The 27,579-nt window shown below is 38.7% G+C and overlaps 1 protein-coding gene across 3 annotated transcripts in view; it reads left to right on the top strand.

Annotated features, from left to right (window-relative positions):
- The first annotated feature begins 12,074 nt into the window (after window positions 1–12,074).
- SYNJ2BP (synaptojanin 2 binding protein) overlaps window positions 12,075–27,579 on the top strand; it is a 54,595-nt gene continuing 39,090 nt past the window's right edge. Inside the window, exon 1 of one of the 3 annotated variants that reach the window (XM_032621965.1) lies at window positions 12,075–12,332. In XM_032621965.1, the coding sequence (XP_032477856.1) occupies window positions 12,269–12,332 (64 nt within the window). In that variant the 5' untranslated portion in view covers window positions 12,075–12,268. The remainder of the gene's footprint in view (window positions 12,333–27,579) is intronic. The other 2 variants (XR_004348330.1, XR_004348331.1) reach the window with 2 other exon arrangements.

The raw sequence follows: 27,579 nt of genomic DNA, 5'->3' as shown, positions 1-27,579 counted from the left end.
ACATATGGACACCTTATCTTTGATAAAGGAGGCAGGAATGTACAGTGGAGAAAGGACAGCCTCTTCAATAAATGGTGCTGGGAAAACTGGACAGGTACATGTAAAAGTATGAGATTAGATCACTCCCTAACACCATACACAAAAATAAGCTCAAAATGGATTAAAGACCTAAATGTAAGGCCAGAAACTATCAAACTCTTAGAAGAAAACATAGGAAGAACACTCTATGACATAAATCACAGCAAGATCCTTTCTGACCCACCTCCTAGAGTAATGGAAATAAAAACAAAAATAAACAAATGGGACCTAATGAAACTTCAAAGCTTTTGCACAGCAAAGGAAACCATAACCAAGACCAAAAGACAACCCTCAGAATGGGAGAAAACATTTGTAAATGAAGCAACTGACAAAGGATTAATCTCCAAAATTTACAAGCAGCTCATGCAGCTCAATAACAAAAATACAAACAACCCCATCCAAAAATGGGCAGAAGACCTAAATAGACATTTCTCCAAAGAAGATATACAGAATGCCAACAAACACATGAAAGAATGCTCAACATCATTAATCATTAGAGAAATGCAAATCAAAACTACAATGAGATATCATCTCACACCAGTCAGAATGGCCATCATCAAAAAATCAAGAAACAATAAATGCTGGAGAGGGTGTGGAGAAAAGGGGACACTCTTGCACTGCTGGTGGGAATGTGAATTGGTTCAGCCACTGTGGAGAACAGTATGGAGGTTCCTTAAAAAACTACAAATAGAATTACCATATGACCCAGCAATCCCACTACTTGGCATATACCCTGAGAAAACCAAAATTCAAAGAGAGTCATGTACCAAAATGTTCATTGCAGCTCTATTTACAATAGCCAGGACATGGAAACAACCTAAGCGCCCATCATCGGATGAATGGATAAAGAAGATGTGGCACATATACACAATGGAATATTACTCAGCCTTAAAAAGAAATGAAATTGAGCTATTTGTAATGAGATGGATAGACCTAGAATCTGTCATACAGAGTGAAGTAAGTCAGAAAGAAAAAGACAAATACCGTATGCTAACACATATATATGGAATTTAAGGGAAAAAAATGTCATGAAGAACCTAGGGGTAAGATAGGAATAAAGACGCAGACCTACTGGAGAACGGACTTAAGGATATGGGGAGGGGGAAGGGTGAGTTTTGACAGGGCGAGAGAGAGTCATGGACATATACACACTAACAAACGTAGTAAGGTAGATAGCTGGGGGGAAGCAGCCGCAAGGCACAGGGATATTAGCTCGGTGCTTTGTGACAGCCTGGAAGGGTGGGATGGGGAGAGTGGGAGGGAGGGAGACGCAAGAGGGAAGACATATGGGAACATATGTATATGTATAGCTGATTCACTTTGTTGTAAATCAGAAACTAACACACCATTGTAAAGCAATTATACCCCAATAAAGATGTTTAAAAAAAAAAAAAAAAAAAAAAAAAGCAAATATTCACAGGCATAAAGGGAGAAATTGACAGTAATACAATAATAGTAGGGGACTTTAATACCCCACTTACATCAATGGACAGATCATCATGAAAGAAAATCAATTTAAAAATTGGTTTAAAAAAATTGGCCTAAAATGACACATTAGACCAGATGAACCTAAGATATATATACAGGGAGAAAATTCTATCTGAAAGTAGCTAAATATACATTCTTTTCAAATGCATATGGAACAGTCCCCAGGATAGATCACATGCTAGGCCACAAAAGAAATCTTGATGTATATTAAGATTGAAATAATCCCTACTGACCACAATTATAAGAGTTTAGAAATTAACTACAAGAAAAAAAAAAGCAAAAACACAACTGCATGGAGGCTAACAATATGCTAGTAAACAAACCAATGGGTGCTGAAGAAATCAGAGAGGAAATCAGAAAATACCTGGAGACAAAATGGAAACACAATGATCCAAAATCTATGGAACACAGCAAAAGTAGTTCTAAGAGGGAAGTTTGTAGCAACACAAGAAGAATCTCAAATAGACAACCTGACCTTACACCTAAAGGATCTAGACAGAGAAGAACAAACAACACCCAAGGTTCATAGAAGGAACGAAATCATAAAAATCAGAACAGAAATAAATGACATAGAGATGTAAAAACAAACAAAAACAATGGAAGAGATCAATAAAAGTAAAAATTGACTGTTTGAGAAGATAAAGAAAATTGATAAACCTTTAGCCAGATTCATCAAGGAAAAAAGATAAAGGATCCAAATAAAGTCAGAAATGAAAAGTGATAAATTATAACTGACATCACAGAAATACAAAAGATCATAAGAGATTACTATGAACAATTATATGCCAATAACATGGACAACCCAGAAGAAACGGATACATTCCTAGAAGCAATCTCCCAAGACTGAATCAGGAAGAAATACGAAATATGAGCAGAACAATTACCAGTAATGAAATAGAGTAAGTAATAAAAAACCTCCCAAGAAACAAAAGTCCAGGATCAGCTGGCTTCACAGGGGAATTCTGCCAAATACTTAAGAGTTAACACCTATCCTTCTCAAACTATTCCAAAAACTGAAGAGGAAGGAACACTTCCAAATTCATTCTGAGGCCAGAAAAACCCTGATACCAAAAGCATATAAAGACACCACCATACCAAAAAGAAAATTACAGGCCAGTATCACTGATGTATATACGTGTAAAAGTCCTCAACAAAATATCAGCAAAGTGAATTCAACAATACATTAAAAGGATCATACACCATGATCCAGGGGGATTTGTGCCAGGAATGCAAGGATGGTTCAGTATCCACAGATCATTCCATGTGAGACGCCATATTAATAAATTGAAGAATAAAAATCATATGATCATCTCAAAAGATGCAGAAAAGGCTTCTGACAAAATTCAACAACAATTTATGATAAAAAATCTCAACAAAGTTGAGTGTGGAGGGAACATATCTCAATATATAAAGTCCATTTATGACAAACCTACAGTCAATGTCATACTCAGTGGTCAAAAGCTGAAAGCATTTCCTCTAAGATCAGGAACAAGACAAGGATGCCCATTCTTGCAACTTTTATTTAACATAGTATTGGAAGTCCTCACCACAGAAACCACACAAGAAAAAGAAATAAAAGGATTCAGATTGAAAAGGAAGAAGCAAAACTCACTGTTTGCAGATGTCATGATACTATATATAGAAAATCCTAGAGATACCACCAAAAAAACTTAAAAAACTACTAGAGCTCATCAATGAATTCAGTAAAGTTGCATGATACAAAATTGATATACAGAAATCTGTTGCATTTCTATACACTAACACAAACTATCAGAGAAATTAAGAAAACAATCCCATTTATAATCACATAAAAAATAAAATATCTAGCAATAAATTTGTCAAACGAGGTAAAAGACCTGTACTCAGGAAAACTATAAGACACTGATGAAAGAAATTGAAGACGTACAAAAATTGGAATATATACCATACTCTTGGATTGGAAGAACTAATATTGTTAACATGATCATGCTACCCAAGGCAATCCACAGATTCAATGCAATCCCTATCAAAATACTAATGGCATTTTTCACACAACTAAAACAAATAATTCTAAAATTTGTATGGAGGGCTTCCCTGGTGGCGCAGTGGTTGGGAGTCCGCCTGCCACTGCAGGGGACGCGGGTTCGTGCCCGGGTCCGGGAGGATCCCACATGCCGCGGAGTGGCTGGGCCCATGAGCCATGGCCGCTGGGCCTGCGCGTCCGGAGCCTGTGCTCCGCAGCGGGAGAGGCCACAGCAGTGAGGGGCCCGCGTACCGCAAATAAATAAAAAAATAAAAAAAAAAAATTTGTATGGAAACACAAAAGACCCCAAATAGCCAAAACAATCTTCAGAAGTAAGAACAGAGGTGGAAAAATCACGCTCCCTGACTTCAGACTATACTACAAAGCTACAGTAATCAGAACAGTATGGTACTTGCACAAAAACAGACACATAGATCAATGGAACAGAATAGACAGCTCAGAAATGAATCCATGGTTAAATGGGCAATTAATCTACAACAAAAGAGGCAAGAATATAAATGGAGGAAAGACAGCTTCTTCAATAAATGGTGTTGGGAAAACTGGACAGGCACATGTAATCAAAGTGGACTATCTCACCCCATACAGAAAAATAAACTCAAAATGAATTAAAGACTTATGTAAGACCTGAAACCATAAAACTTCTAGAAGAAAACATAGGCAGCATGCTCTTTGATATCAGTCTTAACAACATTTTTTGATATGTCTCCTCAGATAAGGGAAATGAAAAAATAAACACATAGGACCTAATCAAACTAAAAAGATTTTGCACAGAAAAGGAAACTATCAACAGAACAAAAGGCCACCTGCTTATTAGAAGAAGATATGTGGAAATGATATATCCAGTGAGGAGTTAATACCCAAAATATACAAAGAACTCATACAATTTAACATCAAAAAATAAAACAAACAATTGATTAAAAATGGCAGTGAACCTGAATAGATATTTTCCCAAAGTCATATACATGGACAACAGACACATGAAAAGATGTGCAACATCACTAATCATCAGGAAAACATAAATCAAAACCACAATGAGATATGACCTCACACCTGTCAGAATGGCTATCATCAAAACACAAAAACAAAAGCAAAAAACAAAACAAACAAACAAGAAGGAATAACAAGCATTGGCAAGGACGTGGAGAAAAGGGAAGGTTTGTGCACTGTTGGTGGGACAACAGTGGTGCAAAATTGGTGCAGCCGCTATGGGAAACAGTATAGAAGTCCCTCAAATAATTAATACCATATGGTCCAGGAATTCCACCTCTGGGTATTTTTCCAAAGAAAACAGAAACACTAATTTGAAAAGATATAGGCACCCCTATGTTCATTGCAGCAGTATTTACAATAGCCAAGATATGAAAACAACCTAAGTGTCCATCAATATATGAAAGGATAAAAAGATGTGTGAGATATATGTGTGGGTATGTATGCGTTTAATGGAATATTAACCATAAAAAAGAATGAAATCCTGCCATTTTCAACAATATGGATGAATCTAGAGGGTATTATGCTAAGTGAAATAAATCAGAAAGATAACAACAAATACTATAAGCTTTCATTTATATGTGAAATCTAAAAGAACAAATGAACAAACATAACATAAACAGCCTTAGAGAACAAACTGGTGGTTGCAGAGAGGAAGGCCCTGGGGTGAGTAAAATAGATGAGGGAGATTAAGAGGTACAAACTTATAGTTATAAAATAAATAAGTCATGGGGATGTACAGCATAGGAAATATAGTCAATAATATTGTAATAATTCTGTATGTTGACAGATGGTAACTGTACTTATTGTGGTGATCATTTTATAACATATAAAAATATCAAATCACTATGTTGTACACCTGAAACAAATATAATATTGTAAGTCAATTATACTTCAATTAAAAATAAATAGTAGAAGCTGGGGAAAATAAAAGAATTATTCTGAATATTTTTATTTGAATTGGGCAAATCCAGTTACCCAGGAAGAGGAAAGACTAAAGGAGGTATAGGGGATTAGGAATTCTATTTTCATCATGATAATTTAAGATGCCTGGTGACTGAGGAGCCTCAACATCAGTCCTATACTGTCTATTTCCAGAGTTCTTTAATGTGAGAGAAATAAACTTCCTTAGCCTATCGCATATAGAATTAAGTGTATATCTCTGTACTGGTGGGGTTTTTTTCATGATCTGTTTGTAGCCTATTTTTTGTGTCATCACCTACCAACCCATTCTGCTTTTTCGCTCATAGATTATGTTCTATTTTCTTTTCCCCAAATGCTCATTATCGTGAGCCAGCCAGGAGGTCTATTCCCATGGCAGGTTGACCCCGGCCAGGGGCAGCCCCTTCCCAAGCTCCCAGCAGCTGCTGGAGCTCATTTTGCTCCAGGGAACTGGGAGGGTCTCTCCCTGACAGGCGCCAGCCGCCCCACAGCACAAGGCTGTTTGGAGCAGAGAAACATCCAGAGCTATGGTCCACATTTGGTGTCACTTGGGGTAAGTCGCTCCCCCTTGTTCAGGCTGGGAATTCTCTCCACTCCACTTGGGCTGCTTCCCTTGCAGGAAGTGAGCCACTTTAGGTCTGTTCACTTTTGAGAGCTGGGCCACTCTGTTTGTAGGCCTCAATCTGTGAGTGGAAGTGGAATTTTAGACTACACCTCCTCTGATTTTCTGTCTGTGTGACTGTAGCTTATTTGTTGTTTGTGTGTATCATCTTGGGGTGAGCCACTCTGGTTTGTGCTTTTGTTTGTGGGACCATGTTTGTTATTTGTTATGTTGTACGTGTGTGAATCAGTACTTGTATTGGCTAGTTGAGACGTCTTTGGTGAATAATGTAGCTCACAAGTGATGACACCAGGTATCCTTCCCTATTGCGTTGGGTTTCACCTGTGTTGGAACATTGGTTGGGATTTTCCCTTTGCAATGGGTGGGAATCTCCTTTTTGGTGCTAGGGAACTGTGATCCTGAGAGACCATTTTGCATTGCATTTGTTTGTTTGATATTTAATAACACCCGCCATGATAATCAGAGCTCTATTCCATCTTATAGAGTTTACACCCCTAGGGTGTAAGAAAGAAGATTTTTTTACCACTGTGTGGCCACTGTGTTCTTTAGACTCTGGAGAAAATTTGGTTAAGATGAAACCCTTTGAAATTCCAAAACTTGTTCTTTTTGCCTATGTAGTTAGAGAAAGCTGGTTTGATGAAATACTTTTTTTTCAGAATTCTGACCCTGAGAAAATAAAAATATTTCTAGGAGAAAGCTTGGCGTTAACTAAGTAAATTTAACTTATTCCAACTGTATTTTGGTGTTATTTTCCTTTTTGGTTTTGCGTTTGCCAGATCAATTGCCATGACACGTGCAGTCATGATTCCCTATCTTTCCATTTGCATGTTGTTTGTTGTTAAAAAGAGGGATCTTTGCTTGAAAAAGTTGAGGAAATTGTTGAACTTCACCCTTTTGTTTTTGTCCTGCAGGAATTAGATTTTGTTCCTTGTGTGTATGTTTGCATTTGTCTTGTGTGTAATTGTGCTGGCTATGGGAAACTCAAATTTGTTTCCTGAATGCAGCCCCTTGAGATGCATTCTCCAGAACTGGACCACTTTCAGTTATATTACAGCTAAGTTAACTTGTAAGTGAGCTCTATTTTTTTTTTTTTTTTTTTTTTTGCAGTATGCAGGCCTCTCACTGTTGTGGCCTCTCCCGTTGCGGAGCACAGGCTCCGGACGCGCAGCCTCAGCGGCCATGGCCGTGCGCAGCGCTCTGCGGCATGTGGGATCTTCCCGGACCGGGGCACGAACCCGTGTCCCCTGCATCGGCAGGCGGACTCTCAACCACTGCGCCACCAGGGAAGCCCCCTAAGTGAGCTCTGTTTAATTGACTCAAAAGTAAGTGCTTACAAATGAAATACTTCTTAGTATTTAGAAAGTTGGCCAAAATGAATTTCAGGTCCTCATGACCTGGGAAATGTTCAGTACTGAATTGATATCTGGTACTGAAGCTAGCTTAAGCTTGTTAAGTATAATACTTCTGTTGTACCTAGGTTATTTAGAGATCAAATAAGACCTTATATCTGTTGCAAATTTGTCAGCAAGAAAAATAACTTGATATGATGAAACCTTAAGTCTATCTAAAATAGCCTCTCCAGACTGGTAACTTGAAACTGAACTAAGTTAAATGGCAAGAATTCATTGACCATTTAGGTCATTTCAAATAGGATAAAATATTAGAACACTGGTTGCTGGGCAAATCTAAGTTTACCTACCTTTGCCTTCTTAGGAGAGGAAAACCAAAGCATAAGTTTCCAATCAGAAAATGCTGGTATGACAAAGAGTTCACAATTACTTGCGTCTTAGTTTTCACTAAAAATTAAGGTACTTAAGAGTTGAGGATTCTAATCTAAATATGTAATTAAAGCTACTAAAATATTTTTTAAAACATTTCAGTTTACAGTAGGAAAGTAGGATATATGTTTTGAGTAAAAAAGGACTTTTATGCATGGTCAGGCTGAGATTAGATTAAATTTAGGTAAATGGATTTTGTTATCAATATTAAAAGTAAGCTGGTGAGAGACTAGATTTGGTTCCTCTCTGCTAAGAGAACGAGTTTACCTAGAATGCAGCTTTTGATAACAGGTTATATAAACTTCCTTCCTTTAAGTGATCTGTATTTGCTTTTAAGTTCTCTTCTCACTTTGGATAAGAAACAAGTATTGTCTTACAGTGACTGATGATCTTATTTGACCAAGTGTTTTGAAACTTTTTGGCAAACTTCCCAAATATCAAATTTTAATTAAAGTTCTTTTGACCTCCAGCTAACTTTGGGATTTGTTAGGGGGCCCCTAAGGCATCTCAAGGAGGAATATTTAACTAGTATTATTTGGTACATTGAATTACATGGGAAGCATTGTCAAAGGAATGATAAGCCTTCCTTTATTATACTGTACAGATAAATGTTACTACTATAGATATTCTAGAAACTATATAAAGTTTCTGAAATGTAGATATGTCCTGGTATAATCTATCAGCCATAACTCTGGTCATATCATAGCAAATTGATTCAGTTTTGTCAACACATTGTGATCAGATCTTTAACCTTGCCTTTTTAAGTCTTAAATAGACAGTTAAGCTGATGCTTTGCAAAAGTGCTTCATCTTCAAGAAGATTCATAGGGAGGACTTTTTTGATAAGTGCAGGTCTCTAATAAATTTCAGATTATACCGCTGAACTGGGTAAGAAATTTAAAATCCTAATGGAAGACCTGATGGCTTCATAAAAAGATAACAAAAGGATTGGTTACTGAGTAAACTGGTATATATGTTATAATGGTTATGCGTTTTGTCTGGAATATTACTGATTTTGATCTGTGTTCTCCAGATATAGGGAAGCCCTTCCCCTCAAGTTACTCATGACTTAAAGCAATTTGGTAAATTATACTTCTGTGAGTCTGGCTTTGTGGCAACAAGTCTCCCCCAGCATGTCAGGTCCATACTGGTTTTTAGGCTTATTCTCCTGAATTCCTCAGGGAATGAGATCTTTCTTATACAAGACTTGGATCCAGGACTTGGAACTTGGGATTATTTCCAACTCGGTATCCATGCCCCAAATCAAGGTAGGACTGTGCCCATTTTAGCAGGAAGTAGCTAGAGTGGTCATCACCCCATTCCCTGAAAGACTTGGGGAAGGATGAAACAGAATTGGAGGTTGAAACCAAGTCCCCCTAAAACTGAGTTCCTCTGCCAAGTTCATGATTAACCACTCTATCCAAAACATACCTACATGTTCTCCTCAAGATTGAGGAATATCAAAGAAAAGGGGGGAATTGTAATAGAGCAGGGCATGCAGCCACTGGCAGGCGGCAGTTACCAGGCAACCATTACTGCAAGACCACTAGCACGGTGGTTAGGGGGCCCATTAGGCCAACCCTCAGGTGAGTGGTGGTCACCAGGCAGAGAGTGAGGTAAGAGGCGGATCCTGGCCTTCTCCCCGCCCCGGGCCCTACAGCTCACCTGGCCTCAGGCTGGCAGATGAGCTGGGAGGCCCAGGGAACAGGCAGGGGTCTGTGTCCTGTAGGGCTCCATAGGCCTCACCAAGGTCACCCACTGGCCGGTTCCAGGCCTTGAGGTGGTGATGAACCTCTCCCCCATCCCCACCTCTGCAACCTAATGGCAGTGGCAGTCTGCATGGGTTGCGGTCCATTGGACCTGGCTCCCTACCCCCCATTTAGGCAGCCTGAGGCACCTGAGGACCAATTGGGTCCTGGGCACCTGGCTCCCTCAGTGATGATGGCTGGGCAGGGACTGGGGACCTGGCCCTGAGGGCACTGTCAGCTGAGATCTGCCTATTTAGCTGGGCCTGGGTACTGGCGGGAGGACCCAGACTGGGTGCTAGACGAACGCTCCTGGGCAGGGAAACTGGCCCCCGCAGGGACCCCCTCCTCTTAGCCAGGACCTGGACCTCGGAGGGTGAAAGGTGAAAGTTATGCCTTGGGACCTTGCCCTTTCTTGTCAGAACAGAGAATAACATTTGTTTGGTGGAGATTTACAGGAACACCATCACTTGACCATGACCTGACCTCAAGAACAAAGGATCTGACACCAAGAAGTTTGCAACAACTAACCACGCCCCTCCCTCACCTTTCCTATAAAGGGCCTTTGCTGAAAGCTTTCAAGGAGTTTGGGTTTTTTAAGGCATGATCCACCCGTCTCCTTGCATGGCCCTGCAATAAACCATTCTCTGCTCCAAGCTCCGACATTTTGGTATTGTTTGGCCTCACTGTGCGTCATCAGGCACACGCACTTGTGTTCATTAACACCGTGACTACCCTGATTCCATAGCTTTTCTCAATTGTTTTCTCTTAGTGGAAACTCCTATTTCCTCTGTTATCTGCCTTCCTACATATTAAAGTTTCCTCATTCTTAAAAACTATACTTACATTAAGGTATAAAGACAATTTACCTGCCTTATCTGTCACTCCACTTATTACCAGCACTTCCTAAACTTATTTGGTGACCTTTTTTCTTTTACTGCTCTTGTGTTTCTTTTGAAACTGAGGGCTCAGGTGAAAAGGGCAATCTTCCCAGGTACAGATTAGTGACTCCCCCACCCCCACATAGTCTACAAGAAACTTTTATTTTTCTTCAAAATTTCTTCATTAATAAGTTTCCTGATTTTCTTTTCCTATTTCTATCTGATGTCTTCTCTCTTGGCATTCCAATATCACCTACTTACTTTTTTTTTTCACTTATCATACTTTGTTTTTCACTTTATTCACTCATTCAACTAACACGTGTTAGGAGGGCTGGAAGTTGAGGATGGCATGAATCTGAGTTTGAAGTTGAGAAGTCATTTTTAAAATTTTCATCTCATTTACTCATTTCAAAAACATTTTTAAAGATCTATTATCATGCCCTTTTTAAGATGGGGAAACACAGTTGGGAGATAATAGGTTACCCGATCAAAGCCAGACAACTGGAAGATGGAGCTGAAACTTGAGATCAGGTCTTCTAACATCACCTCCTGTGTTCTTTCCACTATTGCATATTAACTTCTCTCAGGATTGGCAAATAAGAGGCCTTCCTGCTGAATCTGCCTCTTTCTTGTTTTGTTTGATAAACACATTAGCTTCTGGTTTGAGAAATCACCTGGAGTCAGACCACAGGGATTGATGGAAGACTGAAAAGTTCAATTCCAATTAAGGCATTCCAATTCAGATTAAATAATCAAATCAGAAGCTACTGTGTTTACCAGTCTTACTGCAGGGACTTAAAAAAAAAAAAGATTGAATTTTCCCTGTTTTCCCTGTTACCAAAAGGAAGAGACCTTTACCCCTCTCCCCTTTCATAGAGAATTTTCTTGAACAAATTTGTAATTATAAATCCTTCCTATGTCTCTTTTATATGTATATAAGTCTTTTTAAAAGCTAAACAAGCCTCTTACCAGGTACAACTCAGTAAAGTTTTTCTCAAGGTCCTGGGAGCCAACTCTTTGAAATCTAAATATCCAGGAAGATAGTGCCCCATATCCTCGCACCATAGAAGTTAGCCTAGGCTCGTTGCTCCAAGCTAAAAGTACCTTATTGTCACAGAAATAGACAAGTTTTCTTTTTCCCTTCGATAATGGCAATTAAGGAACACAAATGGCTACCCCAAGCGTGACCTACCAAAGAAGGTATAGCAACCGGTGTGGTTACGTAGTACTCTTACATGAGAACATGCACGTAATGGATTATATCTGTTTGTCTATAAATAAGGGTGAGATTCTTTCTTTGCAATCGCATTAGCAATTGCCTGTGACACCCATCCCAGTCTGGTTCAGGGCTTACTGAATAATATAATTTTTTTTCTACATTCGGTAAGATTTTCTGAGATGGCAGGAGATGTTAGTTTTCATTTTTCCTTGACAATATCAATTCATTTATGTCTCTTACCTTCCCTATCCCTACCCAGGATAGAAATGCGCTCCTTACTCACCTCACAGTTCGTTTTGACCACCAGGTGAGATAACGCCTCAGAACGGCAGCCAGAACCACGACTCCCAGCATTCCTGGCGCTCGCCGCTCTCCTGGCTTCCTCTTCCGGTTCAGGGGCTACTGAAACCGAAAGTGCGATGCTGTGGCCGCCGCCGGGGTGATTCTCACCTTCGCCTCCGCGAGCCCACGCTGACCCAGGTTGGGAAGCCAGACAAGAGTAAAATATGAACGGAAGAGTGGATTACTTGGTTACTGAGGAGGAGATCAATCTCACTAGAGGACCCTCAGGTATGTGCAGAAATGATCATCGCTGGGAGTAGGGTACTTGAGGCTGTAATTGCAGAGCGGACACCTCTTCTGCAGAGCCAGATTCTTTTGGCCTCGGAGAAGGCAGGCCCCAACCGAGATATTTCCTGCAACGCTTGTGAGCACATAGAAGGCTATATTGGCATCCAGCGTTAGCCTGAGACGGATCTGAGGGGTCCACCTAATTTTGCAGTCGGGTTACCACATATATTTATAGTCAGGAAGTTTCTTTCTGCTAACGGTACTAGAAAATCCTGGGGGAAAGCCTGCTTTTTAGCCAGCACCCGTGAACACCACACCCTTCCTTCCGTTTGCCTGCTCTATCCCTGTTTCCATGAGAGACAGTTTAGTAAAAATGGGAGCATAAACGGTGTGTACTGTAAATGCATAGCCGTTTTCTTGGTGCTAGTATCCCTCCCTCCCTCCTTTCATTTCTGGGAAATTCATTTAGACGGTCAACTGGAGTGTTAAACCAGAAAGAGACCTTAAAGATCTACTACAGATGTCCCCAAAGCTGGTTTCGCCTCAAAATTATCCAAAGTTTTTTGGTTTTTCTTTTTTTTTTTTTTTAAAAAGGTTAATTCCTAGGACCCACCTCTGTGAATTTGGATTCAATACAGATGTTTCTTTGGTCCTTTTCATCCCTTCCTTCCTTCCCACAAGCCCGTCATGTGATTCCGATACTACCAAATCCTCACTTTCACCTACAGTGCTTTTATCTCCTGATGCATTTCACTCCACTAGGCTCTTAATAGTACTACATGCTGCCCACTTTGGCTTTTGTTGCCTTTCCTTTACAGCTGTCTAGTGTATCAATTAAGAGCTTTAGCTTTGGGCTTATGTAGGTCCAAAAATGGTATCTAACCTCTTACTAGTTCTTTGATATTTATTAACTAACTTTACTGATGTAAGACTTAATTTCTCATATGTAAAATGTGCATGATAATAGAGTACGCTTCCTATGGTTATGAGAATGAAATCAGTTAATCTATGTAAAATATTTAGAACATTGTGTGCTAAGCACTGTGTGTTCACTACTATTGTTGTTTTTATTGTTAGTAGATAAATGGTTAGGTTAACACAGTAAATCCAGCTAAATACTGTTATTTCAAGAGTCTCCAACAACTCATCAAGTACCATGAGCTCTATTGGAAATAATTTTTTAAGTCTTTCACTCCTTTCTGTTTCCATCGTCACTACTTAGACCAGTCCATCTTTTCCCATCTGGAATTTTGCAGTAGCTTGACCACCACTCATAGATTATTTTTCATAAAATATGACTTTGTTGTTTTCTTTTTTTTTTAACGCGGGCCTCTCACTGTTGTGGCCTCTTCCGTTGCGGAGCACAGGCTCCGGACGCGCAGCCTCAGCGGCCATGGCTCACGGGCCCAGCCGTTCCGCGGCATGTGGGATCTTCCCGGACCGGGGCACGAACCCGTGTCCCCTGCATCGGCAGGCGGACTGTCAACCACTGTGCCACCAGGGAAGCCCAAATATGGCTTTCTGAATCATCCATGCTTTGTCTTCTTTCTTGTTATAAAAAAATTGGAAATCAACTTTACTTATGAGAGTGTAATTTATTACTAATCTGCATGGTTTAATGTCATGCTTCATACGATCTAAACTTTTGTCAAAGGCTCATTCAGTGTGCCCAAGTCTCTTAGGTACACTTTTCTTATTTTATGTAAATTTCTCCTTCTCTCCCTGTTAATGGTTATTGACTTTTGAGGCTAACATGGAAAATTATTGTTAAACCAAAATCTGTTTTTCTGTACTTTTCATGCATTGGTACTTGTTCTTCTCCTAGGGCCAACTGAAACAATGGTAGTTCATTTTCTGATTGCCTTGCAAGTATTTAAAGGCATCTGGTTGTTCTCCTGTTTTGTCTCTTCTACAGCCTAAATATCCCTAGTTGTTACATTAGCTCTCTTGTGATGTGATTTGAAGTTTGATTCTTGTCTCTTGCTTAAGAATTTAACGTATTTTGACATGGTCCTTTTGCTGCAGTATCCACAGTATTTTCAGGATCTCCTGACTGGAGCAGAGCAGAACTCTGATATTCTCTTGCATATTCCAGTCACTAAATATTTTAAAAGTTTAGTGTAATATCACTTCACCTTTTTTGGTATTTACATAACAGTGTTGATTAATGCTCAGCTCACTATTCACTGAAATTTCTGATCCTATTGATCTTGCAGACCTGAAGTTCCTAGTGTTACCATTTTTCTGCATTATTAGAATTAGGACAAACGTCAAAGGACTGATTAAGAATAATTGTATATGCTAATATATCTCACCTCAGAGTTGTTTAATTTCTGTTTTGTATGTGCATTTATTCAAAAATGAATGAATTTATTCACCTAGTGACTTTTAATTTTTTCTAAGCATTTTCATGTTTTACTCATAGAAGTTGATAAACTTAAAAGTTTAGATGAGTAGAGCCACAAACTTGGATAAAAACAGTCATTTGAAGTTTGATTGGTTCATTTAATGAGGTTCCAATTTTCTGTTTATCACCTCCCAAAGCTAGTTACCTGCTATGTGGTATTCCTAAGAAGTCTCACAGTCTAACTCCGCTTTTCCTCATTGTGCCATCATGAAGATACATAGGGAAGAAGTCAGTTATCACCACTAGAAGCTTCCAGTAATTTTGGTAGTCCCATAGTGTTCTTTCTTTCTATAGAAGAAATATGAAAAGCCTATGGTTCCAAGTATGCATCTCTGTTTGTAGTCAGCATTGTCACTCTTTGTTTCAGTACAGCATCCTTTGTAGGGACCTGATAGTTTAATCAGGTAACTGCAAGAATGTACATACTTTTGCCTTTTTGTGTCAGTGTTCTGTCAGGGGCAAGAGTCTTGGGTAATTCCAGTGTTTAGGCCCATTTTGCAAGGCAAATGAACCTATTCTGTCTGATCTTGCTTACTGCAAGGGAAATAAAATCTTGGGGAAATTATGACTATGAAGTGAGTATCTGGTGAGGCAAAAGGAAGCTTGGTACGTAGCTTGACATCTATCCTATGCCTACTTCCTCAGCCATGTAAGGAGAGGCTTAGGCTGGACGACTTTGTTAGTTTCTTCCACTTCCAAGAGTTCATGATTCTTTGGCCATGTGTTGTTTTATGGTTCCTGCCATTTTGAACCAGCAGTAGGTGGTCTGAAGAATCAATCACAATCTCAAATGAAGTGCCCTCAAGTGTTTGAAGAGTTTACTTTTTATCCTTTATGGAACACTCTTCTTTCTATGGGCATCCAGCTTGATTATAGTCTCGAAGCCTCCCACTTTTATCAAATTGAGAGTTTTTTTTTTTTTTTTTTTTTTTTTTTTTTTTTTGCGGTACGCGGGCCTCTCACTGCTGTGGCCTCTCCCGTTGCGGAGCACAGGCTCCGGACGCGCACGCTCAGCGGCCATGGCTCACGGGCCCAGCCGCTCAGCGGCCGGCATGTGGGATCCTCCTGGACCGGGGCACGAACCCGCGTCCCCTACCTCGGCAGGCGGACTCCCAACCACTGCGCCACCAGGGAAGCCCCAAATTGAGAGTTTTTAATGTTGGAAAGACTCAGTTACTCTAAGAAGTATGACAAGAATCTAATTTAGCTTTTTTTCACTGTAACAGGTACATATTGGCCATAAAGACAACCCTACTTCATGTTGGATATTAGGATATTCAGGACTGAGTTATCAGTGAGTTTCGGCAAGTTGCTGCCGATTACCACCTTTAAAGAGGGAACAGAATCTCTATTTTTCTACTTTCTTTAAAGGAGTTGCAGAGGGTAATGGGTTGGTACGGTGTTTTAATAATGAATAATTAAGGAAGTATTCTCTTTCTGGCAGTGTGCTAGTTACTTTATATATATATATAAATGTTTTTTCTTCACAACCACCGTGAATGGTGATTAATCCACATTATTAATTGAGGAAATTGTCTCTCAGAGAGGTTAAGGATTTGCCCAAGTTCTAAAGCCAGTAAGTTTCAAAAGCCAGGAATTTAACCCAGATCTGTTGATTATAGTGTTCCATATACTACCTCCCACTATAGTAGCTATGGCTAAGGAGTTGGCTCCCAGCCTTTCTCCTGACCTTTATTTTGTTATATTATGCCTTATTTCCAGAATGCTTTGAGGCATCTTATGACTAACACAATTCGCAGTGGAAAGTTTTTATAGTTTTCTATTGAGAGAGCTGACAGCGTATCAAGGTGAGAACCTAAAAACAAAAACCTCATGAAGTCCAAGCATCTAAGCCTCTACAGACCTGCCGTGTGCTTTGTGTTTAACCCCGAGACTGGTGCTAACAGTTTTCTGACCCTTCATATGCCAAATAGAGCTGAGAATAAAGTGCTGTATCCTTGCCCTATTTTCTCTTTTTATTTTTTTTTGGTTTATTTTTTATTGTTTTTGCGGTACACGGGCCTCTCAGTGCTGTGGCCTCTCCCGTTGCGGAGCACAGGCTCCGGACGCGCAGGCTCAGCGGCCATGGCTCACGGGCCCAGCCGCTCCGTGGCATGTGGGATCTTCCCGGACCGGGGCACGAACCCGCGTCCCCTGCATCGGCAGGCGGACTCTCAACCACTGCGCCACCAGGGAAACCCCCTGTTTTCTCTTTTGATTATGTGAAGTCTAGCCCTCATTGAATTTATGTTCCAATGGAGATATGACATTCACATGTAAAAAGTTAAATCTCAGTGCAGAGGTGCAGATGGTTAAGGACTGCGATGAGCATGAATGTAATAGGAGGACAAAGGAAGTGTGTAGAGAGGTATGTTAATCTAACCCTGTGCTAGAAAAGGTGAAAGAATGGAGGCATTGGTGGGGGCCAGACTGATCAATTACAAGAAGGTGGAACTTACGTTGCTCTTATAGACAAGCTTTAGGCTAGTGTCACAACCAGGGATGGCTTAAGGAGAAATAGAGAAAAGAAAATAAGTAAGCCTATTCTGAGATGAGTGAATAAACCAGCCTGGATAGAAGGAAGGGTTCATGTAGGAGAGTTAAGGAAGAAGAGGTTGCTAAGATAGGTAGAGACTGGATTATGAAAAGTTCTCAATGCTGGTATGAAAACTTAACCTTTCTCTAAGATTCCATCTTGATTCCTTCCCCTTCCTATTCATTGATTAAGATTCAATTCAAGAGTCACCTCCTCCAGGAAGCCTTCTTTACCCAGGCTAGATGCCCCCTTATTATGCATCTCAGACACCATTTATTGTCTGTCATGTATTGCCAAACTAAGCACTTTGTCTCATCTACTCCCAGCAAGGAATAAATGGTTATTATCCCATTTTGCAAAGGAGAAAACCTTGACTCTCATCACACAACTCTTTAAGTGGCAGAGTTAAGAATTGGATCCAGTGCAGACCTACTAGAGAATGGACTTGAGGACACGGGGAGGGGGAAGGGTAAGCTGGGAGAGAGTGGCATGGACATATATACACTACCAAATGTAAAATAGCTAGCTAGTGGGAAGCAGCCACATAGCACAGGGAGATCAGCTCAGTGCTTTGTGACCACCTAGAGGGGTGGGATAGGGAGGGTGGGAGGGAGGGAGATGCAAGAGGGAAGAGATGTGGGGATATATGTATATGTATAGCTGATTCACTTTTATAAAGCAGAAACTAACACACCACTGTAAAGCAATTAAACGCCAATAAAGATGTTAAAAAAAAAAAAAAGAATTGGATCCAGGTCTATGTGACTTAAAAATCCAGGCTCTGAACGATCCTAGAAAGATCACAGAGTCCTGTGGGAACACAGAGAGAAAAAAATAGCGTTATTTCTATATTTGCTTCCTTACTTGTGTCTCCTCTTCCCTCTACTTCAGTCTGAGCTCTTCTGATTAAAAGCATATATATTTCATCTCTTATTTTCCTAATGCCTTGCCTGGTACATGACACAAAGTGGTCAGTAAATGTTCATGAAATGACTAGGCAAATTGATGAATATCAGAAAAGTATAATAGGATGTTGTTATATAAAGATAACCAGTAACATGGTCTATTTCAGCTTTCAAAAAGTCATAAACAAGGTTCTCCACTAAATACAATTTAAGAGAGAAGAATCAGTTTGGTCACAATGTGATATAATGGTAGGAAACTGACTAACATTCCAGAAACAAGGAGATGGAATAAGTGGAAAAACACAGAGAGTGAGAAAAGTATATGATACAAAGAATGTGTCTCTAAAGATTGCTTCAAGGATCAATCTTACTAAGAATTTTTTCAAGATAGAAGTAGAAAGGCCAGCTGATAGATGCTCAGCTATAGAAACATTTTGTAAAGCCATGTGACTAGGCAACAAAGTAGCCAATGATTGTATTTGAGTAAATGTACAATTATTTATTGAGGAAAACTGTCTATACCTGATTGATTGAATCAGAACAAACTTGGTTTCAGGAGGCTCAGAAATAAAGGGAAGCTGTTTTTAAAAATATTCATTTGGTGTTTACTATGTACACTATGATTAGGAATCATTGATACTAGGATAAAGAATAAGAAATGATCCCTATTTTTTAGAATTTTGCAGTTCAGTAGGAGGATAATTATGGTAGGCATGTGCTGACTATCCTCAAGAGGTAGAATATCCAGAGACTTATGTACCTTCATAAGATATGTTCCCAGTAGAGTCAGACTCAGTGGAATATTTCAGACAGAAGACCAAAGGAAATAGTCAATGCCTTTAGGAAGTGTCTTAGAAACGAATTAGATAATGTCATTCTCCCCTTGTACAAAACTATGGTGTTTTCATGCCTGTTGCTATGCACAGCTTACCATATATTGGGCAAGAAGCAGCAGAATAAGAGAAAATTGAAAAGAGGGCAACAGATAGGGTATAAATTGTAATATCAGGCAAAAATTAAGAGATCGAAACATTTTGAAAGCAAGGGAGCAAGTAGAGACATGATCTGGTAGAGACCGGGTATACAAATTCAGTGCTTGCAAAAGGGCTTATCCTGGAGTGAGAGAATAAGGATGCTGTCGACTGAAGAAAATGCGCAATCTAAATGTTGAGAAAATATGCACAATCTACATGTTTTACTTGGCATTCTTTCTGAGGACTTCAAGCCCAGAAGACAGCCTCTCAGACACCTCTGAGGGACTGCTCCCAAGAGGTAAGGGAGGAGCCAGAATATATAGGGGTTTTGAGACAAAGCCCAGGTAGTCAGAACATCAAAAGATTACCGTTAATGATAGAAAACCAGATATCTCAAGTTAGGGAATTTAGGGCTTTTCTACATATGGAAAGACGCAAGTCTGGGCTCATTGAAAGCGTTCCTTTGATACACACCTTAGCTATCTAGGGCCAGTATCCTGTTCTTTCCCATCCTGAGTCCCCTCAGGGTGCACAATTGGGCGTGTCTGCAGTGGCTCAGGGCTTGGCAGTGGGTCAGCCCCTTTGTCTCCATGCTGAGTTCCCTCAGGGCTCTTTGTCAGGAGCAGCTGTAATTTGATGGCTTGATGGTTACAACATCCTTTGTTTACCAAAATGGCAGGCAACACTTTTCACACGCAGTCCCTCCCCTTGGTCATAAATTCGACCAACGTTTGGGAGACATTTCATGACTGATTTTTGTCCCACAGTGCTAGGAAGGCTCATTCCTAGATCAGGCAAAGCTTCTGTTGATATGCCACTCAAGGTGCCAATTTCTGGATTAGGCCCTGTTGATAATTTAAAATTCTCTGCATCCACCGTCTTACTAGTTTATTATGATCCAGGAAATGTTTTCCCTTGTTGCTTCTTCCCATACCTAGAGTTGCACTATTACAATTATTCTGTATAGAGTTATATAGGTTTAACTCAAGACATTACTAGTTTTGTTGGGGGCCTGGGGTAATGCAGGAGACAACAATCTTATAAAATAGACAGGATATAAGTAATACGGCTAGTAACATTAACAAAGTCATAGTGCAGCAGAGAGACAAAAAGCACAAATAATTTGGAAACAGAGAACAAATTAAAACGATAATTAGTATAACTGGTTGTAACCTGGTTGCAATAAACCATCAAGTCCACAGGAGAGCCAGCTGGAGAAGCCAAATTCTGGAGGGATCAGGAATAGGTAGATCAAATGCCTACCTAGATATTTGAAAGAGAAACTTAGGAGCAATAAAAAGAGGCCCAGATGTACGTCCTGGCACGTACTGCCTGAAACATCTTTGGTCTGTATTGACTGAAAAAAAAAAAGCACAACCTAGAAGTCGAGAGTTATGTTTTATTTAGCAGACAAAACTGGACTTAAGCCTGGGACGCAGCCTCTCAGATAGCTCTGAGAGTCTGCTCTGAAGGGGTAAGGGAGGAGCCAGGACACATAGGAGTTCTTGCAACAAAGACCAGGTAGTCAGAACATCAAAAGGTTACTGTTAAGTAAAGAAAACCAGACACCTCAAGTTAAGGAATTTAGTGCTTTTCTGTGTATGGGAAGATGCAAGAGTCTGGGCTCATTGAAGTCATTCCTTTGACATGCACCTCAGCTATCTGGGGCCAGTATCCTGGGCTTTCTCACCCCGAGTCTCCTCAGGGTACATCACTGGAAGTGGCTGTGGTGGCCGACTGCTTGACGGCAGGCATGCTGCTTCCATCCTGAGTTTCCTCAGGGCTCACTGTCACGGGCAGCTATAATGTGATGGCTCGATGGCTGCAACAACCTTTGTTTACAGTGTTGCAGGCAGTATTTTTTTCATTCACACAGGCCATATTCTTTGTCGCCTCCATCAGATGGGGCACCAGGATGGACAGAGACGGACCATGGGCGTAATACATTTTTTGTTGCTGCACTGTCTTTCTGTTTCTTTGAGGTTTAAGATTTTCCCTCTTTCGCTCTTTGTCATGTTACTCTCTTTTGGGAGAAGTAACAAATAACAACTGACATATTTCATCTTTGGACCAGAGAGTCTCCAGAGAATATAATAGTTTTGGGTGAAAAGATGCCTAGTCATTTAACCTCTTGAATCACTTGTTTGAATCATTCATTCTTTCTTTCTTTCAATCTACACATTTATTGAGCAATGACTGTAGCGCATGTTTCTGTGCTAGGCACTGTGGATACAAAGAGAACTGAATTTTAATATAATTGCAGTGAGCAGTAAAGCATAGTGATTAAGAGCCAGAATACCTGTGTTACTAGCTATGTGCCTTGGGCAAGTTACCTCACTTCTATATACTTTGATTTCCTTAGCTATAAAATGAGAGTATTAATAGCACCTATTCAGACTTGTTGTGAGAATTAAATGGGGGTTTTGTTTTGTTTTGTTTTACAGATACTTTTATAGTGTTGATTCTGTATCAGGCACTCTTCTAAGCAGTTTACCAAAGATAACTCATTTAATTAATTTAATGGTGCCTGTCATTACTGCTGCTGTGTGGAAAATAGATTTCAGAGGAGCAAGAGTTGAGTCATCCAGGAAAGGCAGGGTAACCTATGTCATAGGCATTTTGGGGACATTGGGCTTCCCCTTCTATATTTCCCCCCTTTCCTTTTGTGCCTTCTTTTTCAGGTTATGAAAAAGCCTGCTAGAGGCTCACAGAGACGTTATTAACGTTGCTGCATTTCCCCAGAATTAGAAATGTTAGGAGTTCCTGGCTTAGGTGTTACTTCCAATGGCTTTAACAGTCGCTTGCCACCGACTGAGGTTTGTATGTGTCCTAGGTACTAGGTGGGCACAGGAGATACAAAAATGAAAAAAAGCCAGTCCCCTGTGCATGGATGTTTATAGCAGCTTTATTCATCATTGGAACTATTGGTAATTCCTGCAATAGTGTAAAGAGTTAATTAAACAAGTAATTTCAGTGAAATGTGTTTCTAGGCAAAAGGAAGAAGACATCGAAAATCTTGGAGACATGGAACAGCTGTGTGTGTGGAAGGGTGAAAAGCAGGGAGGTGGTAATTATTATTTTTTTTAATTAAGACTTTATTTATTTAGAGCAGTTTTTGTTTCACAGCAAAATTGAGAAGGTACAGAGATTTCCCCTATCCCCCATCCCCACATATGCATAGCCTCCCCCATTATTGATGTCCCCCACCAGAGAGGTACATTTGTTACAATTGACGAACCTACATTGATTGACACATTGTAAATACCCAAAGTCCATAGTTCATATTAGGGTTCACTCTTGGTGTTGTACATTCTATGGGAATGTACAAATGTATAATGACCTATGTCCATCATTATGGTATCATACAGAGTATTTTCACTACCTTAGATCCTCTGTGCTTCACCTATATATCCCTCTCTTCCCTCCTAGCCCTAGTAACCACTGATCTTTGCCTTTTCCAGAGTGTCATATAGTTGAAATCATACAGTATGTAGCCTTTCCAGATTGGCTTTTTTCACTGAGCAATATGCATTTAAGGATCCCCACATCTTTTCATGGCTTGATAGTCCATTTATTTTTAGTGCTAAATAATATTCCGTTCTCTGGATGTACTACACTTTATCCATTCATCTACTGAAGGAGTTTTGGTTCCTCTAAGTTTGGGTAATTATGAATAAAGTTGCTGTAAATATTCATGCATAGGTTTTTGTGTGGACGTAAGTTTTTGACTCCATTGGGCAAATACCAAGGAATGCAATTGCTGGATCATGTGGTAAGAGTATGTTTAGTTTTGTAAGAAACAAAAGTGGCTGTACCATTTTGCATGCCCACCAGCAGTCAGTGAAAGTTCCTGTAACTCCACATCCTCACCAGCATTTGGTGTTATCAGTGTCCTGAATTTTGGCTATTCTGATAGGTGAGTAGTGGTATCTGATTGTTGTTTTCATTTGCATTTCCCTGATGACATACGATGTGGAGCATCTTTTCATGTGCTTATTTGACATCTGTAGATCTTCTTTGGTGAGGGCAAATTATTAAGTTGTTGTTGTTACTGTATAGTGTAGAGCAGGGAGGGTCCAAAGCTGGCTAGAAAGGTAGGTTATGAGGATTTTGAGATTAAACTTCATCTTCTATATCAGCATTTTTCAGTTCTTTTTAACTTTCATTCACATTAACATCTTGAGACTGCGCTTAGAATTTTTTTAAAAAATCATTTTATCATATTTGCGTTGAAAAGATACTGTGTGAGAAGTAGGGTACTGTAATCACATTTTTTGCCCAATTATCACCAAATAATCGGTGCTTCAAGTAACTTTAGACTGTCTTTTATTGTTGATTAATAATAAGAGTCAATGATAGTTGCTTAGGATACTTGCATTTTTGCACTTAAGAATTACCAGATTCATTTTTAAATCAATTTATTGCGGTATGATTGACATGTAATCAAGTGCATTCATTTTAAGTGTAAAGTTCTAAGAAGTTTGGCGAATAATATACACATGTGTAATCATGACTCATCACTTTAGAAAACTTCTCTGTGTGTTCCTGCAGTGGGCCTTTTCACCCCATCCTCCTAGGCAACCACTGATCTGATTTCTGTCACTGTAGATGAGTTTGCCTAATATAGAACGTCATAGAAATGGTATCATATAGAGTGTATTTAGGCTTCTTCACTCATCTATGCATTTATTTGTATTACTGAGTAGTATTTCATTGTGTAACTATACCACAATATACCACATTATGATATCCATTTACCTAGTAATGGACTTTTGGGTTTCTGGGTTTTGATTATTAAAAATAAATCTGCTGTGAGTATCAATATGCAACTCTTTGTGTAAACATGTGTTTTAATTTGCCTTGATTAAATACCTAGTAATTGGGAGTGTGTTTAGCTTAAAAGAAACTGCCAAACTTTTCAAACCATGTGTGTCATTTTACAATTCTATCAGCCATGTATGACAGTTCCAGTTATCTCACATCCAACATTTGCCAACATTTGATATTATCATTCCTTTTTATTTTAGCCATCGTAGGGGTTGTGGAGTGGTTTTTTGTTTGCATTTCCCAGATAACTAATGATGATGAGCATATTTTTATATGTTTATTGGCCATTCATATATATTCTGAAGTATTTAAGTCGTTTACCCATTTTTATTGGATTGTTTGTTTTCTTATTATTGGATTGTAAGAGTTCTTTATATATTCTGGGCACAAGTCCTTTGTCATGTATATGTGTTGCAGATATTTTCTTTCGGTTTGGCTTGCCTTTCCTTTTTGGGAAGTAGGGTTTGTGTTTTGAAGAGTAGAAGGCTTTAAGTTTTATGAAGAACAGTTTCTCAAGTTTTTGTTTTTTCTTTTCTTTTATGGTTGTGCTATTTGTGTAATGTCTAAGAAATCTTAAGTACCCCAAGGTAAAGAACATCTTCTTCTATGTTTTCTAATAGAAATGTTATAGATTAGGTTTTACATTTAGTTCCAGGATACATTTCAAATTAATTTATTTTGCATGTGTTTGAGTTAATCATTAAAATTCATTTTTATCTCTATCTCATATAGATACGCAGTTGTCTCAACACTTATTGAAAACGTTATCCTTTCACCATTGAAATACATTATTATCTGTATCAAAAATCAGTTGACCATTTATATGTGGGCCCAATATTGATCTCAGTTTGATTCCATTAGCCTGTCTTTCTCTATACAAATACCATATAGTATGTTGACAAATGTAGCTTTATAGTAAACCTTGAAATAAAGTGTGAGTCTTCCAATTTTGTTTCTTTTCAAAAATGTTTTGACTGTTCTAGAACTTTAATAATATAAGTTTCAAAAATAAACCACCCCAGAGTGTTAATTTCCATGTAAATTTTAGAACCAGCTTGTCAGTTTCTACATATACATCTCTGTTGGATTTTGACTGGGATTGCATTAAAATTATCCATTTTATGAAATAATGCAATTTGCAGCACCATGGATGGATCTAGAGATTATCATACTAAGTGAAGTAAGTCAGAAAGAGACAAATACCATATGCCATCACTTATATGTGGAAACTAAAATATGACACAAATGAACTTATCTACGAAACAGAAACAGACTCATAGACATAGAGAACAGACTTGTGGTTGCCAAGGGGGAGGGAGGGGAGGGAAGGGATAGATTGTGAGTTTGCGATTAGCAGATCCAAACTGTTATACATAGAATGGATGAACAACAAGATCCCACTGTATAGCACAGGGAACTATATTCAATATCCTGTGATAAACCCTAATGGAAAAGAATATGAGAAAGAATGTATATATATATATATGTGTGTGTATAACTGAATCACTTTACAGCAGAAATTAACACAACATTGTAAATGAACTATACGTCAATAAAAATAAAAATAAATAAAAATCCATTTTGATTTAGAGAGAATTGTATCTTAAAAGTACTAAGACGTCTAGTCCAGGACATGGTATATCTTCATTTATTGAGTTTTTTATTGTTTCCCACAGTTTTTAATATATTTTGATTTGTCATTCAACTAAAATGTTTTCTATTTTCCCTTATAATTTCATCTTTAACTCATAGGTTATTTGTTTTCCAAACATTTAAGGATTTTTTAGATATCTTATTGGTGAGGACAGTGTCTGTGTCCCTCCAAAATTCACATGTTGAAGCCCTAATCTCTAATGTGACTGCATTTGGAGTCAGGGCCTTTACTGAAGTAATTAAGGTTAAATGAAGTTATGATGATGGGGCCCCAATCCTATAGAATTAGTGTCCTTATAGAAATAGACCCAGAGAGCTCACTCTCTCTTTGTGTGTAACAAAGCAGCCATAGGACCAGAGAGCAAGATGGTGGCCACCTACAAGTTAAGAGAAGAGACCTTAGAATGAAATCTGTCTTGCTGGTACTTTGATCTTGGACTTCCTTAGCCTCCAGAACAGAATTTCTGTTAAGTCATTCTGTGGTATTTTGTTATGTCAGCCCAAGAAGACTAATACAGTTATTTTTGTTGATTTCTAATTCATTTCTGTCTTGAAATTTATTGAGACTTACTTTCTTGACCTACCATCAATCCTTGTGAACATTCCCTTTGCACTACAAAAGAATGTTTATTTTATAGTTGCTGAATATGTTGTTCAGTAAATGTAAATTAGGTCAAGTTCATTCTTAGTGTTGTTCAAGTGTTCTATATTTTTACTGACTTTTCTGTTTACTTGTTCTATCAATTACTGAGGGAGAAATGTTGAAATCTACAATAGTCCTTTTTGACTTGCCTTTTTCTCATTTCAGTTTTTGTTTCATTGATACTCAAATTCTGTTATTGGGTATATTCAAATCTAGTGTTTCGTCTTCTTATGAATTGACTCCTTTTTTATTAGGAAATGCCCCTTTTTATCCCTTGTAATATTCCTTTTTCCAAAGTTTACTTATTAATATGGTCAATCCAGCTGCTTAGTATATCTGTGTTCATTCTTTTTATTTTAAGTTGCATTTACCCATGTATTTATGATTTCTGGTGGTGTTCATTCCTTCATAGAGATCCAAGTTTCCATTCAGTATTTTGTTTTTGCCTGAAGAAATTCCTTTAATATTTATCATAATGTAAATCTGCTTAAGACACATTCTGTCAGCTTTTGTTTTGCTGACAAAGTGTTTATTTTGCCTTACTTTTTGAAGGCTGTATTCACTGGACATAGACTTATAAGTTAACTTGTATTTTTCTTTTAGCATTTTAAAGATGATGCTTCATTGAATTATGGCTTGCATAGTTTCTGAGGAGAAGTCTATTGTCATTCTTATCTTTACTCCTTTGTACTTAAGGTGTCCTTTTTCCCTGTGAACTACTTTTAAGATTTTCTCTTTATACATGGTTTTGAGAAATGTGATTATGATATGTCTTACTGTTTTTTTCTTTTGTATTTATCCTGATTGGGGTTTGTTGAGCTTCTTGGATCTGTTTGTTTATATTTTCATCACATTTGAGCCAATTGTTTTCTTCAGACATTTTTTTCTATTTCCCTTTTTTCCTCTGCTTCTGGAACTGTAGTTACATATATATTAAACCATGTCCTGTTATCCCACGTGTTACTGTGGTTTCCCTATTAAGTCTTCTCGCTTACCTTTTATTCTGTGGTATCACATCTGTTGTTACTCACATCTAGTGTATTTTTCCTTCCAGATATTCTAGTTTTCAAACCTATAAGTTTCATTTTCCTAAAAAAATCTTCCATTTTCATCAGTAGAACAGGATAGAGAGCCCAGAAATAAACCCATGCATATATGGTCAATTAATTTATGACAAAGGAGCTAAGCGTATACAATGGAGGAAGGATAGTATCTTCAGTAAATGATGTTGGAAAAACTGGACAGCCATATGCAAAAGAATGCACCTGGCCTACTATCTTACACCATGCACAAAAATCAGCT

Source organism: Phocoena sinus, chromosome 2 (genome assembly GCF_008692025.1).
Source record: "Phocoena sinus isolate mPhoSin1 chromosome 2, mPhoSin1.pri, whole genome shotgun sequence".
NCBI lineage: Eukaryota > Metazoa > Chordata > Mammalia > Artiodactyla > Phocoenidae > Phocoena > Phocoena sinus.
Note: the sequence above shows the minus strand (reverse complement) of the source record. Positions and strands in the feature narration are given on the sequence as shown.